The sequence below is a fragment of the Patella vulgata genome, chromosome 4 (assembly GCF_932274485.2).
Source record: "Patella vulgata chromosome 4, xgPatVulg1.2, whole genome shotgun sequence".
Classification (NCBI taxonomy): Eukaryota; Metazoa; Mollusca; class Gastropoda; family Patellidae; genus Patella; species Patella vulgata.
The window spans coordinates 7,654,090-7,671,269 of NC_065882.2; the positions used below are offsets into that span (position 1 = coordinate 7,654,090).

The window sequence follows — 17,180 nt, forward strand, 5'->3', positions numbered from 1 at the left end:
CCACTCGGACGTTATCTTCTGTCAACCTAAATCAATTCTGATTGGACGAAAAGCGTCCAACATGCGCGACCTGTCTTTCTCGTGACCTTCACCGTCGGAGAAAATTCGTCTGCTGTTGCTGAGCTAGTATTTTATTGGTCAACAAACATAAATTACTCCGCCCACTGACAGGTGAGTTGCTGCAAGCGCATGCGCTAAGCTCCTAGATCATAAATATAAGTCATCTACGGACTACTTTACTGTTATATTCTTGTTTTCTCATAAATTATGTTTACATTATGTTCCGTCCTTTGCTATGAAAACGAGGCTAAGCTAGGGTGCATTCGATTAGAATACAATCCTTCCTTCCGAGTTTACACTCCGCAACTCCGAGTCAATCGGGTCTGTCCGGTCAATTTTTTTTTCGTCGTATTTTTTTTTTTTATCTAATTTTTGGTAGATCTATATCTTCATATTTTTGTTTGTCTATTTCGTATCCTTTATTAATATTGTAAATTAATAAAAAAAAATATCAATAGCTAGTCTTTTTAAAAAAAATTTTCAGTATGAGCCATCAGATTAGACTCAAAGATCCTAAAAAATTAAAATTAAGGTATGCATATCCGGAGATGACAATGGCTATGCAGATGGTCAACAATAAAACCATGTCGGTGCGGAAGGCCGCTATTGCATATGGGATTCCTAAAAGCACCCTGCATGACAAATTAAAGGAAAAAACTCCTTTAATTCCCATCCCAAGAACCATTTTGTCCCCTGACGAAGAAAATATTTCGGCTGAATGGGTCATCATCAATATGTCCAAAATTGGGTATGGTAGGACAAAGTATGAACTTTTAGCTAAGGTTAAAAGTATATTAGACAAAGATACAAGAATAACCCCGTTTAAAAATAATATGCCTGGCAAGGACTGGTATTATGGATTTATAAGACGCCATCCAAATATATCTGTCCGTACAACAATGCAGCTTGGTAAGGAGCGCGCTTTATTGACTCCAGAAAAGGTCACTATGTGGTTTCATGACTTCAATGAATTTATGTCTATAGAAATAAAAGACAGCACTATATATGCCGACCCGAGCAGGTGGTACAACGCGGACGAATCCGGCTTCCCTCTTTGCTCAAAAACATGTAAAGTTCTTGCAGAACGAGGCCAAAAAAATATCTATAATTTCACCTCGTCAGACAAAACACAAATAACAGTTTTGGCAGCCATGAGTGCTGCGGGACACTACACGTACACAAAGCCTCAGATTGTTTTTCCCGGGCAGCGATTTTCGTATAATCCTCTTGAGGGATTTGAAGAGGCATCATTTGGCAGGACGGAGAACGGGTGGATGGACAGCGAACTCTTTTCTACTTGGCTTCGGGATATGTTCATATCAGAAGTGGTAGAGAGAGGTGTCCGTCGACCCGTTGTCCTCTTTGTCGATGGGCATTCTACCCATCTTACATTAGATGCCTGCGATCTTTGCAGGGAGAATGGTATAGTTCTATACTGCTTACTGGAACACGCCTCGCATCTAATGCAACCTTGTGATTTACGTCTCTTTGGCACCCTGAAAGAAATGTGGAAACAGTCCGTGCGCCAATTTCAATCCGATCACATTGGCCAGGTCGTAACAAAACAGCTTTTTGCACAAACTTTCAAGGGGGCCTGGGTCAGGGCTACTACAATTGAGAACGCTGTAAAGGGGTTTAGGGATGCGGGCCTTTTTCCTATGGATCCGTCAATGGTTTTGAAAACTTCAAAAATGGACCCCAGTAAGATATTTATAAGGCAAAATACTCAGCAACCTATTCCACCATCCTCCTCTACTGGGCACTCATCAACACCAATATCAATGCGTCCATCATCATCATTGGCAGCTTCATTTGGTCCTGCATATACAGCATCATCAACATTATCAGCTCGTATACCTAATGTAAGACCGTTCACTTTTCCTAAAAACGCATCATCATCATCATCAACTACTAGTACTACTCATATTTCTAATGTCAGCCCGTCTACGTTTCCTAAAAACGCATCATCATCATCATCAACTACTAGTACTACTCATATTTCTAATGTCAGACCGCCCACTTTTCCGAAAAACGCATCATCATCATCATCATCATCATCAACTACTACTCATATTTCTAATGTCAGACCGTCCACTTTTCCGAAAACACATCATCATCATCTACTACCCATTTTTCTAATGTCGGACCATCAACATCCCCCCTTCACGCATCATCGTCATCTAGAACTCTTGTTTCTAATGTCGGGCCGTCAACTTCCTCCATTTCATTACTATCTCCGAATAACGCACCATCATCGCCACCCGGTGCATCCATAGCACCTCTTGGTCCCTTGTCATCACTTCCATTGCAGCCATCATCCTCATTCACCGTAACTGCCGACATTACACCCCTACCATCTTCAAGAAATGTAGAACAATGGACCGCGATTCCTATTGCTCCAGTTGCATCATTCGTTTCTTCAGCGTTTGAACAGAATTTACAATTACCACAAGTCGCGCTTAAAGTTAATGGCCCAAAGAGGACCCCCCTTCCAAAAGCCATAACCGGTGACAAGTTTAGGAATTTGTTATTGCAGAAAAAACAGGACAAAGAAGATGAAATTGCCTCCAAGATAGCGAGAGAGAGAGAGGAGAAAAGAATAGAAAAGGGGAAGCTTAAAGAACAAAGGAAACTAGAAAGAGAGAGAAACAAGAACGAGAGAGAAGAGAAAAAACGCTTACAGAAGCTTGAAAAAGAAACAAAAAAACGTAAATTAAACGACGACACGGATTCAAGCGAAAGTTTCTCCGTTGACGATGATTCAGGTGATGATATAGCCGAGGTCAACCCAAATATGTGTTTCAGGTGTGATCTACCATACAAAGAGGAAGACGCTAGTTTGTGGATAGGGTGCAACAAATGTCCACGGTGGTTTCATCGTAGATGTGTACACATCATAGATTTGATGGGCTTCGACGAGGAGGAGATCGAGAATTTATACTTCGAGTGCGATTACTGTTGTTAATTTACTAACTTTCTGGCAGCATGGTTAAAATATTTGTATTGGTAGTGAGTTGTATTAATATAATGAATTAAATTCTAGATGAAATTGATTTGTTAGGCAGATTCTAATTGTTTTAAATTGTGCTACTTGGTTAAAAAAAATTCATTAAAATCTACTTTATTCAATTGTACAGTTAAATTTGTTCAATAAAATCTACTTTTTTGTACAGTATACAACTAATTAAAAATCTCTGAATTAACTTACAGTGTAAATAAAACATTTAGAGTGCGACAACTTATTTTTTTAAAAAAAGTAAAAATGTCCGGATAGACCCGAAATGTTGTCCGAATACACCCGACATGTCCGACAATACCCGAATGCGCGTGTGTAGTTCAACTTCATTCGGCACACGCGAGCCTCCACTTAGCTGGATTTTTTGCTTCCGGTTCGTATAATCGCATTCGTAACATCTCATATAAGTATTTTTTTTCAGTTTCCACTCAGAAATAACGAGGTTATGAACAGGTGGGCTTAACTGTCCGAAAGTACCCGACCCCGCTCTACAATTTTATTCAAAACTTTAGATTTTATTATCAAAATTCTCTTATTTACATGTAAACCCTCTTGAATAATCTTGATCACTCCCAGATGATCATGATTAATCCAATTTACTCATATACCATCCTAAATAATCACGTTACGTCACAATCAATTAGTATAAATACCGCACGCTTCGCTTCATTCAGCTTGGAGATAGGGGCGCCTTCTCAACCTCGTGGGTTCACTCCGGATTCCTCCCACAGCAAAGACCCCTGCGCGTGCGCTAAGATCATTAAAATGAACTTGTCTGCGATATCACCTTCGGTGGAAGCGGACGTTAAACGCTAACAACAACAACTTCATTCAACTCATTTACTGAGGAAGGACACCTTAGTCCGAAACGTCTAAATAAATACAACCTTAACTTCTACTAGGAGTTCATCTTTTCTACTGGTTTGAGGGGCTACTATTCTACTTAATAAAATAAACATGATTTCGTCAGTTCTACGCTAATATACACCCTACCAATACCATATCCACGGTTGTCATTATGATGATTATGAACCAGTTAACCAAAACGATTTTGTTTTAGGACAGTAAGTTAAGACCATTCAATCATTTTTTTGGTTGACATTGTTTAGGTGTGACAAAAAATAAAAGTACCACGAAATGATTTCTATTTAATTTCAATGAATGGAGGTTGCCGAGAGGAAACATCGGTTGCTAAATAAGTATGATATGACAATTTCTTTCTTTACCATAGCGCTCTTTTATCATAAGGGAATGTAAAACAGTATGATCATTCATATGACAATATAATGTATTTTACTGTAGAAAAAAAATTGCAGCAGTGTTTCTTTGCCATATTTTTGACCTATTACTTCTTTTTGGGTTCGGGATTGGCAATTTTCCAAGGTGATAACCATTTTCCAAGATGGCCACCATTTTTCTGTAAATTTGACCCTTTTTTGCCAGATTTTTGACCCATCATTAATTTTTGCACCCGGATCGGCAATTTTTAAGGATTGCTACCATTTTCCAAGATGGCGACAATTTTTCGGTAAATCTGAACTTTTGACCAAATTTTTGACCTATCATTAATACTTTGGCCCGGAACAGCAATTTTCCAAGATGGCTACCATAATTACGGTCAGAGTTATGGCCCTTGATCACTTTCAAAGTTCGTGTTAATATCCGATTGATTTTAAATTTATACGCATTTTCAACGATTTCCGATAATTACCGCCAGAGTTATTGATAACACTTGATCACTTTAAAAAAATCTAGTGGATGCTGTAGAGACCAAAGTTATCATCTGATTGATTTTATATTTATACACCGTGTTTACGCCTATATATAATCGTTTCGATTGACATTAGATTGATACACAGAGTTTAAGGTTTTGGGACGAACAAGTATATTGATTTCCATTGATTTTTGATAACTTGAACAGCTAAATCCATGATATTAAATGTTTTGTATACTAAACATTAGCATGGGCCAAACAATTGTAATGATTTTCTGATAATTACTTAATGAGTTGTTACTCTTAATCCAATTTTAGTGTATTATAAATGTTTCATATAAAATGTTTCAAAGTAAAAATATGCGACAACTCTTGTTGACTGACTGGACGATTTAGCTTCTGTGAGTGTCTGTTTCGTTGCCTGGCAACCTGTCTTTACCATTACTATAGATAATTACATACTAAATAATAGGAGTAAGGCATGGGCTTTTGTTCCATTACTATTAATAATTACAAACTAAGTAGAAGTAAGGCATGGGCTTTTGTACCATTACCATTGTCATCTCCAGCTTATGTTAATTGTCATAAATCAGATCCCCGTGCAATAAATCAATCACCAAGAAATACATTGAAATCTGATGATCTGTCGCATTATCTATTCCTTCTTGTCTCCAATAAGACACATTTTTTTAGTCTTTGTTCTTATATCGTTTTCTGACCATTCCACTGTACGGTTCCAGATCAAAAGACCACATGTGGCAGATCATCTTCCCTGCCGCATTTCCATCCAGGAGTTCAGAAGCAATATCTGCCTGTGTATAGTCAAGGTCAGGATAAATTATTTTCAATGCCTCAAAACCTTCACTCTTCAGTAATCGTTCCATTTGTTTTCTTTCTGTATCATCCTTAATTTGTCGTTTCTTTTTCTGTCGACTGATCAATTCTTGCTGCAGGTCTTTCTGAGTTCTCCTTTTTTGGTCTCGTTATTTTCGACCAAGTGCCACAGCCTTTCTTAGAACCATCTCCCTTCTGTCTTCAGTAAGGCTATCTACACACGTAACAATCTTGTTTTTGCAAGCTCGCATCCGCGATGATAAAAAACATAATGTGGCATTCGGAGCCCTTGTTTTAACAGCACTAAACATGCCCATTATCTCCTCCGAGTCTGTATTGTGTAGACGGATTGATGTTGTTTCTGGCCTCAGTTTCTCTGTCATTTCAATACTAAAGTACCTACTGTACAGACGCTCCAGAACTGTAACAAGCTGGTATCATCTCTTCAGACTTGTTATTGGTAATGATCTTAGTGGCTCGGTTGTTGGGCAAAATTCAGAGGGTCACCAAACAGATAGGTTTTGGTAGACGGTAACCGCTGCGGATCCTTAAGCGTACAAAGGATATTTTCAATTAGATTCTTGACCACCTTGATTCAGCTGTGTTTGCTGCAGTGTAAAACTTTTTCATCCACGGTCCTGTAAGATGTTTGCCAATAAGTCCTAAAGCCTGCAGTTCAGCAAGACAGGCGTCATTTACAAAACCACCTACAACACCTAGACGGAGACCACCTAGAGAAGTTCCTGTCTTAAAGAGCTCTGTGAATACAAAGGTTTAAATAAATTAAAAATTAAAAAAAAAGAAACAAGGAAAAAAATTAAAATGGCCTCGGGAAGTGAATCTTCTGTAACTTAAAATTCATTGCAGGTAGAAATATTATAAAGCCAACTTAGTACAAACAGGCCTAGTAAACACAAACGCATGTGCTCGTAGAGTTTATAAACAAAGCTGTAGACAAATCATATGGGGGGTTGGATGGCCGAATGGTTAGCACGCGGGCGCTGTATCATGCGGTATGTCATTGAGTCAACTGGCGGGGTTTCGATTCTCCGGTTGAACGTGACAAGGAGTAGGGTCGCCTGTCCAGCCTCGTGGGTTTTCTCCCACTGCTAAAGACCCCTACGCGCAAGCGAATTATTGAAATAAAATTAAACCATATGTTAGTCCCGAAATGACCTAGTTTGCGTCGAGCGGACGTTAAACCCCATTTCTCTCTCTCTCACACAAATCATATGGCGCCAAATGAGTCACGTGACCAAGACGCAGACGTCATTATCGGCCGTCCATCAATTTCTCGCAACCATAAAACGATCATTCGCAAGCCTAAACTTGAGTGAAAAATCCCAGAGAAATAACTAAAAAGTAGATCTATCGACTGATTATAGTTTTATTAAAGTACTTACTTCAGTTTTCGTTTTAAAAAAATCGTTGATTTTCGTATGGTTTTAGCAATTTTTTGCTGGTCTGAAGCTCAAAAAATTATTCCTACGGCCATTTTTAATAAATTCGCGAGGGATTGTGGGTGGAATCGTGTACTACGTAATCAAATAACGTTCTCTTCCAAAATGTAAACAAACAAACAGTCGGAAGTGAATTTTGTAGGAGTACAATTTTCCAACGTTGCGCAATAGAGGGTGACGTCAGCAAGGCGGAAGCGAGAAATCTCGACTGCGGGAAGTGGGGTATTTTCACATACCTACATTCTTGAATTAGAACTGCTTTTCTAATGGGCTTGTCCGCCCTCTGTCAGTCTATTTCCCTTAGTTTACCTAGCGTTCATCAGGACACTTCCGTCATTCTTTATCGGTTGAAACATGGCGGCCGGTCTACAGTGACGACCCATGACGTTAACGTTAGGTCAATGGGGGTCATATATATATACCTCCCACTCAGCAAACCTCGGCAGATTCCGGTACCTTACATCAAGCCTCGGCTGTATGACAGTAAGTGATATGTACCTACGCCTATACATTTGCGATGCGGCACCGGTTTACTTATACGGGAAACTTGCCCGCGTTTAGAAAGAAGTTCTCAAAATTGCGTCGTTCGAAGAGTGTGTGAATTTTCAGTGCAAATGTGCCCTTGTCTAAAGAAAATCGGATAAACTTGAAAGAAAAACAGCCTCAAAGTTTGAAAATTTTGTAAGATAAAACATTCTTCAAATACGTCGTCATCAATGTCGTCATGGACAACGCCATTGTAATCCGGGAACTTGAAAGTAGTTCTAATGGCGGACTTTGTCATACAGCCGAGATTGGATGCAGGGTACTTGAATCTGTTGAGGTTTGCCGAGTGATATACCTCCATGGTTTTATTACATTTAACTCTTGACGTCATTTGGCAAACTACCACCTTTTACTTCACGTCATTCAGCAGACGATTCGCTGTCATTGAGACAGGTCGCGCTTTCTCCGTTTGCTTTTTTGTATTTAGTATTATTTTTCCTCTGTCTTGTGGTAAATAGGACTTTGTAGTCAATACACCTCAATTCTTTCGAACGCTTATAACGTTTCTCACTATAACATAGACCATTTAGTTGTAGGTTACCTGACTTTTTATACGCCCACATTTTCATGTGGACGTATATTGTCGTCGCCCCTGTCCGTCCACAATTGTTTGTGAACAGTCTACAGGTCACAATCCGATTTCAATGAAACTTGAAATATAGGTTTATCACCCTAAGATCTCGGTTTCTTTCGATATTGGCATCTATCCGACCGTAACTTCATGGATTATGGCCCCTGATTGCACGAAAAATCACGTTTTTGGCTTATGAACACTGTAGAGGTCACAATTGTTATCCGATTTTGTTGAAACTTGAAATGTAAGTTTATAACCCAAAGATCTCGGTTCCTTTCGATATTCGCGCATATCGGACAGTAATTTCCTGAATTATAGCCCCTGATTGTACGAAAAATCACGTTTTTAGCTTGTGGACCCTATAGAGGTCATAATTTTTATCTGATTTAAAAAAACGTATTATTATATCACCGTTACACCCTAAGGTCGACTGAGTTCGAATTTCGTGAAAATTGGCCCAAAACTGACAGACAAAATGGCCGCCCCTCGTTCTCAAATAGGGTAAAAATATGGTATATCAAGGTTGTGGACCCTATAGAGGTCACAATTTTTATCCGATTTTGTTGAAACTTGAAATGTAAGTTTATAACTCAAAGATCTTGGTTCCTTTCGATATTTGCGCATATCGAATTGTAATTTCCTGAATTATGGCCCTTGATTGTAGGAAAAATCACTTTCGTTTAGCTTGTTTTCTATCCATCTCTCGAAAATGTGGGCGTATACTGCCTGGCAGCCGCTGGTTTATATATACATTTCACCGATATGGTTACTTGTAAAGGTAATTTCTCCCTTCAATATGCTTACATTCATACTTCATGTAGTAGTATTACACAATGTTTTGGGATATATTCCTCCTTATTGCTAGTTTTCATTTTTGAGTGAAGTCTGTAACACAACATGACGGGGACTGTACAGCGCAGTGGACGCGTACGGTTATCCCCCGGATACATTCACTTGATCTAATGTGTACGTTTGTGATTTCTGCGTATTGTGTATTGTCCTTGGATTTGTCTTGTGTACTTGTTGGTGGCACAGTCCCCCTGCACTTGGCATCAGATCTTTGATTCTCGTATATTTAAATTAATAGTCATTTCACCATGAATCCAAACCACCCATCTTTCAGTTCTTTTACCATTTCTTCCAGATCTTTAATCACCTAAAAAAAAATCAATTTTTATAAATATGTAACATATCGTCCGTGGGGAGTCAAAAGATTGTATCTGGGTTTTGCGAAATTGTTGGGGGGGGGGGGGGTGCCTTCGAGTCAAGAAAAGAGTTTGTAAGTGTTTCTCTATCCATTATATTTAACAAGCTGCCATGTAACTGTTCTTGAACGTCTTTGCTTTCAATCCTTAATCTTTTCTTAATGGTTCTTCATTCCTTTTCTAATCTACTATTTTTTACCCTGATATCTTTTAAAGGCTCAATACCACTCTTGTTGTAACAGAATAATATGTCCTAATCTTTATTCTGGTCAACAAATTGTACTATTTTACAATATTCCAATTAATTGATGATACAAATTTCATCTTAACACACCTAATTTAAAAAATTGGAAAAATTCAACTAAATGATCTGAAAAGCCTAACGTAAACCTTTTCAAATGTGAGTTGGATTTAAAAATATTTTCGAACCCTCTGGACAAGTAAAATAGGATGAAATGGATAATTTACACAACAGGTAGGACACTTAAACATCTAATACTTAGAATAAGGCTGATATTTATTTACTGGAGCTGTCAAGCCAGCGAGAGTGTTATTGTCCCTTTAAGGCTTTTGATAATTTTTCTTTCGAAGTTTTTGCTAAAGGTGTCTTCTTGTTTAAATTGACTGTTCTTTTTCTGGCAATGTCTAATCAGATACATTTACTAGGTCTTTTAAAATACACCCATGCACGGTTTTAGCATGGACATCTTCTTCATTATTCTGTTTAGATCTTCTGGTTTTCTGAAGATAGATTGTTCGTTTTAAGATTCATACCTTCTATCCATAGCTGATACTCCATATCATCATTTATTTTCGAACAATGTTGTTACATTACCGTGAAAAGTTGGGCTTCTGATATCCAATAGTTAAGGACTCACGCTGGGTAAGACGCTGGCTTGCTAGCCTGGAGGTCGCGTGTTCGATCACTGCTTTGGCCGAGAAAGTTCATCTGGATTTTCCGACGTGGTTCCCCCTGCCACAACTGCGCTTTCTGCTGACGTTCTTACCATTGCTGTCTAGTCCTATTTCAGGATTTTATATGGAGGGTAAATGACGATATGGGTGGCAGTGACCCAATATCCAATCCCGGTTGAAAATATGGTTCATCTCCAGCCGAAAGCCCTCGGTTGGTGGACGTTGCATAAGGCCCGTTGGTTTCCTTTACAACCTCGGGTCTCTTCCGAGTTTGACACAAATGGGTTAGATGATGCAGATGGTCCCATGACCTTATTCGCTTCAGATCTTTAAGATGTAGTTGGTTAGACGATTCCAAGAACCACGAATGAGTCTAAATGTTTCCATAAACAATAGTATAAATGTTAAGGAATCTGAAGCATAAGTGGGCCAGGAGCGGTTATCTCCCTTAGCACAGAAATTTGTTGCATTTCCTCAAAGCTTAGATACGTTCCATGATTTGAACAGCCTATGGATTTTATTACAAGTTGTCTAAATAGTATACTGGACTTTTTCCAACAAGTTACTATATTAAATCAAGGCTAACCCATCCATGGGGCATATCACGGCATTTGAGATGGCAAGAGTGAATGCTCATAGAACCATACGTCAAGCAAACAAGTCTTCGTGGCATGGCCGGGACTCAAAGAATATTGTACGTAGTTGGATGCTTAGCTGTAGAATGGGAGATAACTCTGTTTATGTCAGACTAGTAATTCTCTCCCATTTGACTTCACTTGTCAGTAAAAAAAATTGACAGTAAACAAGTCTTCGTGGCACGGCCAGGCCTCAAAGAATATTATACATATCTATGGAGCATATTGCGGCATTTCAGATGGAACGAGTTACGACTCTTAGAAGTCAAGCAAACAGTCTTCGTGGCACGACCAGGTCTCAAAGAATATTATACGTATCTATGGAGCATATTGCGGCATTTCAGATGGCACGAGTGAAGCAAAGCTGTCTTTAGGTCACTGTTAGGTCTCAAGGATCAATTTTAACTTAATTTCGAGCCGCGTGGTGACGATTGTTACAGTGATCATTTTACAGTTGCCGAGCTTTGTGAATCGCTTAAGCGAGCTCGTGATGATATAGGATTTGAAACGATACACCTTTTCCTACACTTTAAATTTTATTGGATCTTTGGTTGATGGGAATCCCACCCCTAAATGTATTCCTAAGTTTTTGTTTGGGTTGATCGTTTTGTATCATAGAGAAATATCTGACAAGGTCTTGCTCCACGACAAGCATGGGGTTCACCATGGTAATCTTGAGCTAAACAAACTGGCAGTAGCATACAGTTTTTCGACAAGGAACTGGACACATACCGCTACTCCTCTTGATGTTATTGGGGGACCAGCGCTCTTTGAAAAAAAGTCTTAGGCTTCAAAAATACATGTAAGAATTATATTATACTCGGATGGCTGGTTCCTTGGACATGACCTGATGTCACAATATGGCTGTGATGACATCATACCCGATTCCTGGTGTGTAATGCGCGAGTACTGGCTAAAATAATTCAACGTATTGAGGTCAATTGAGGAAATATCTGCCAAGCGGGTCAAGAAAAGAAAAATGTAATAATCTGTTAAATGTTTTAAATATTTTGATTTATTGGACAATTTGGTAATTAGTCAATCTAATTAAAATATAGATCTATATTTCGTTTCGTTTTTTATACTTTCGATGGCCTACACTACATGTAGATCTAACAAGCTATAGTGGGAGTTAACGTTCTATAACATTTGACCCGATTAACCGATTAGCGACCGCCATGTATTTTTTATCTACTTTTGCTTTGTTTTGATTTCTATTGCCGCTAATGTCTACCCACAGTTCGGCGCAAAAAAGGTCAAACGCTCGATTTGACAGACCATTTGATTGGCTGACCCCTCATTTCAAGCAGAACACTAGTTAAAGTAGCTAAGTCTCTTAACTCAATATCATCCAAAGTCTTACACGTTGAAAATACGAATTATTTGTCAATTCAAATCAACATTGATGTTGTGATCTTACCAGGAAAAGGTAGGCTTCTGATATCCAATATTTAAGACAAATTAAACATTTTACCATTAGTACACGAATCGTGTACTATAGTGCGTTTTACCGTCATTTGCAACAAGTGACCAGAAAGAACGAGGCTAGATATATTCAACTGGAGAGCCCGTTCAATAGACTGGAATAACCAGACGCTAGAAATGTCTATAGGGTTGAGACACATGCCTTATTTCGCTGGACATAACTGATTTGAAATAAAGAGTCAAAACGGAAACAATTGAATGTAAATCAGTTTATATACAATCAGATTACATTATTATATGCTTTGCGACCCATTTGGGTCAATTTCTAGGTCCAAGTGTAGTAAAGAAGAGTAAAATCGAAATTTTGAACTATAAATACGAAACGAAATTGGATCTGTGTTTTAATCAGATTGGTAATTAGTTCGTGATTCGTGGACTTTAAACCCCAGGGTGACACGTTCTCGTAAAGGGCATTCGTATTTGCTGTCGAAAACCGATAAGTATGTACAATCAAGGTTCGTTCATTTTTAGAGAGATTAATGTGTAGCCTACATAAATCAAAAGGCCTTCTATCAGTCCATTACTTCACTCGTTTCTATACCCACATTATAATATTTGGAGCTTTAATTGTAGAATGGGAGATAACTCTGTTTATGTCTGTATATGGGATTAGACTAGTAATTCTCTTCCATTTGACTTTAATGTTAAGTAGCAGTAGCCCAAAATGGGATAGGGAAATATTATAGCTGATATGACATTAGCCCACGGGAGATGGATAAATTCCATAAAGTTTCGGACAAAATTCCGGAACTTCCAGAAGGTATGATATCACACAAAGGATGGGAAATTCCAGAAGGTATTACAGCATCCAGCAGGCAATGGGGGAAATTCCAGAGGGGTGTTCTCATCCAGCTCAAAATATTGATTAAGGGGATTAAGGGTTTAGGGTTGGGGGATTATGATCTGTAGCTGAAATGTGTTCACCTAATAAGATACGGATTAACCGTTTAATAAGTGTCATGTGAAGTGATTTTTTACAAAGTAATGAATCAATTTGGTTCAATTAAATCACGTAGAGGGCTGGCACAGCAAATTAAATAAGCTTGTTGGCCATCCGCATCCGAATATCTATAAACTTGTTACTGTGATGAAAAGAGAGCAGACGCTGACTGAAATAAGAATTGTACAGCTCAGTGCTAACGGCATTTCCAGGCCAAAGAAGAAAGCCTACCGTGAACTAGAAGAGAGATTTCAAGCATTGAAAGATCAGTTCCGAAATGGTCAAAGAGACATCATGCTTTATGTAGATGCGGTATCTCATCTTGTCGATTTAGAGTAAAAAGTATGAAATATTTACTTGCCCATATGAAATATATATTTTTAATGTTGATGCTCATTTCATAGTGCTATTTAGTTATTTATTTTTTATATTAAGTTTTTCCATTTACATTAAAAGTGTTAAAATAAACATGTTTTACTATAATAAATGTTGAATAAAATATTATCAAGTGATTTTGTTTTACTATTAGGTTTAACCTAATGAAATAAACAGTGCCCAATGTGAAACAGACTACAGCTAATCCTTCTTTAGAAATTCCAGTTAACACCTTAGTCACGCTAACATGATTATTTAAGTTTTGAGCTGGGTGAAAATGAACCATTCCAGATGACATACTAGCAGACAAAAAATCCTGGCAACGAGCCTACAATTATGCAATTATACTGTATTCAATTATACCGTGTAGATGGTATCAGCAGAAAACTGAATATTATAATCTCTGCTGACATTTCAACTTTCACGATTTGACTTTTATAATAATAATTTTAAAATGTATATATCCAAAGTTTGTACATCAATCAATTGGATTAAATTATACCGAACAAAAAGATCTTTTGAACTTTAACATAAAGATAAATGCTCAATTACCTTCAACAGATAAGCAGACAGTTCAAGTTGAGTTGAACTAGTTTAATCAAATAAAATCAGACAAAATTGATTCACAAGATATCGTGCATTTATAATACTAATTATTTATCGTCTGCAAGATGCACGTTGTTTAAACTTTAATATAATGATAAATGCTCAATTACTTTCAACAGATAAGCAGACAGTTCAAGTTGAGTTGAACTAATTTAATCAAATAAAATCAGAAAAAAATGATTCACATTGTTCCGTGCATTTATAATACTAATTATTTATCGTCTGCAAGATGCACACTGTTTAAACTTTAATATAATGATAAATGCTCAATTACTTTCAACAGATAAGCAGACAGTTCAAGTTGAGTTGAACTAGTTTAATCAAATAAAATCAGACAAAACTGATTCACATTGTTTCGTGTATTTATAATACTAATTCGTGATCGTCTGCAAGATGCGCAATGTTAGGATTTGGATAACGAGAGAGAGGAATGGGGCTTAACGTCTACTCGACACAAACCCTGTCATTACGGGACTCATATGGTTCAATTTCATTTCAATAATTTGCTTTCACGTAGGGTTCTTTAACAGTTGGAGGGCCCGGAGTAACCCACGCGGTTCGACAGGTGACCCTATTCCTTGTTACGTATAGTCTGGGAATCTAAACAACGCCAGAGGACTCAATGGCAGACCTTATGATACAACGCTCACGCGCTAACCATTCGGTCCCCACCCCCGATTTAGATAAAAGAGTTGGTCGTTCTTGCTATTTTAGTTGCAAGCAATGGTACTTGACACCCGAGACTCGATTATTCATTTTATTATTAAATATTTAAATCTCGCTGGGGTTTTAATAAATTTAAATCTCTTTCATCCGACTGTCTAGCCAGAGAGTCGGCTATCGAAATGTCATGCGAATAAATGTCTCAATAACGATCTATATAACATTTAAACATGCATTATGCAAGAGCAAAATCTGCTGATTACAAGTCTTTCTTTAGGCCTGAAATGTTACCTAAATTATCAATTAGACATTAATTAACTTATCCAGACCATAATAAACTCTCGATATCAAAGCTAGCCTTCGATGTAGGCTGGATTAGATTCCTTTATGCCGCTAAGGGCCAAAGATAATTAAATCAGAAAAAATGGATAATCGAGACTATGCTGTTTATATTAATGATTTTAGTATTGATAACCGAGACTATGCAAAAATTTCACCGGCTTCTTTCTCGGCTCATAGTGGATCAATTTGACTGAAATTTTCAGCAAATTACCTTTACACTATCTAGTTTTTAACTATTATAGCGAGAACTGCCATCTCGTTATCTTATCTCCCATAATGTATCTTTAAAGTAGCGAAGTCTCTAACTCAATATCATCCAAATTCTTCGACATTGAAAACACGATTTATTTGTCAATTTAAATCAACATTGATGTTGTGATTTTACCTGGAAAAGATGAGCTTCTGATATCCAATATTAAGACAAAATAAACAATTTACCAATGGTACACGCATCCTGAACCATAATGCGTTTCAGGCCCATTTTTATCAAGGGACTCGAAGAACGAGGCTAGGCATATCTAACAAGTCATGTCAAACAGTGACGGCATATTCATACCTGGAGAGTATGCGCAATAAATACTATGTAGACTAGAAAAACCAGACGCTAGAGATTGTCATTCGATTGAGAAATCTGGTGTATTTCGCCGAACATAAGTGATTTGAAATTAGAGTAAAAATGGAAACGATTGAATGTAAAGCAGTTTATATACATTCACATTACATTATTATATGCGTTGCAACCCATTTGTCTCGATTTCTAGGTCCCAAATATTAGCGATTTAGCCCCTTTAAAGCCAAAATAGAGACCTGCGACAGGCAAATCTAGCACGTACATAATGTATCTTTAATCTGAAAAATTATTCACTTTTGACTTGACAAAAGTATGGAAATTGGCATAAAGGTCTAAGAATTGAATTGTGTGTTTTCGGTAACTACACTTGACAATATGGCAATGAAAGTCTGGTGAATGAAGTAGGTGCTAAAACACAGATTTGGACACGAAGATCAATATTCTATCCATCTTCAATAGAAGTCTTGATCTTGCTTTAACTACGTACATCTTATCAAGGCCTTCACGTAATACCCTACATATTTCAGCACTAATTTCGATTGGGTACAAGCCAACTTGTGAGCCTATCAGATTCCTCGATCATCGCGAATACCATGTCTAGGGCTTTCCAGCTAAAATGTCTACCTGTGATAATCGAGTTGCAAATTTCATGATTCGTTCAATGTCAAGGTCTCCGTGGAGGTCGCTATGTCGCAACCTCTGATTGGACGCTACTGTTCACGTGTCTGCAGATAACGTAACTATAAATTTGGGAATTGTAAAGTAATCTAGCAACGTCCAGATGTTGTGAAACTCGCAGTCGTTGCTTCAGGTACATGTATTCTATCACATTGTAAAGCTAAAATAGCCGAAATCCCATATTTTAACGGATGGCCTTTGACAATTAACTTTATGAATTTATTTCAGTGTATATTTAAATCTTTGTAATTTCAATTCTTATGTTTTTATAGGCTATGTATTAAATCAATCTGATTATAATACAGATCTATATTTCGTTTCGTTTTTTATACTTTCGATGGCCTACACTACATGAAGATCTGACTAGTTGTAGAGGTTGGTCGCGTCAGGGTTCATACGAATGGCTTTTGACCCTATGACGTCAGACATTGAATAATCAATCAGCGTTGAAGTTTCTAGTGGTTTACCCACAGTTCCGTGCACAGCACGCCAAGAACTCGCCATGACAGATCGTTTCATTGGCTAAACCCTCACATTAACCAGAACTCGAGTTATATAATA

At 37.7% G+C, this 17,180-nt stretch overlaps 1 protein-coding gene across 1 annotated transcript; it reads left to right on the forward strand.

Annotated features, from left to right (window-relative positions):
• The first annotated feature begins 644 nt into the window (after positions 1-644).
• Positions 645-13,924, forward strand: LOC130012370 (uncharacterized). Its single transcript, XM_056100177.1, has 3 exons — positions 645-969; positions 1,315-1,398; positions 13,914-13,924. Exons 1-3 carry the CDS (start codon positions 645-647, stop codon positions 13,922-13,924), a joined length of 420 nt encoding a protein of 139 aa, XP_055956152.1.
• The last annotated feature ends 3,256 nt before the right edge of the window (positions 13,925-17,180 follow it).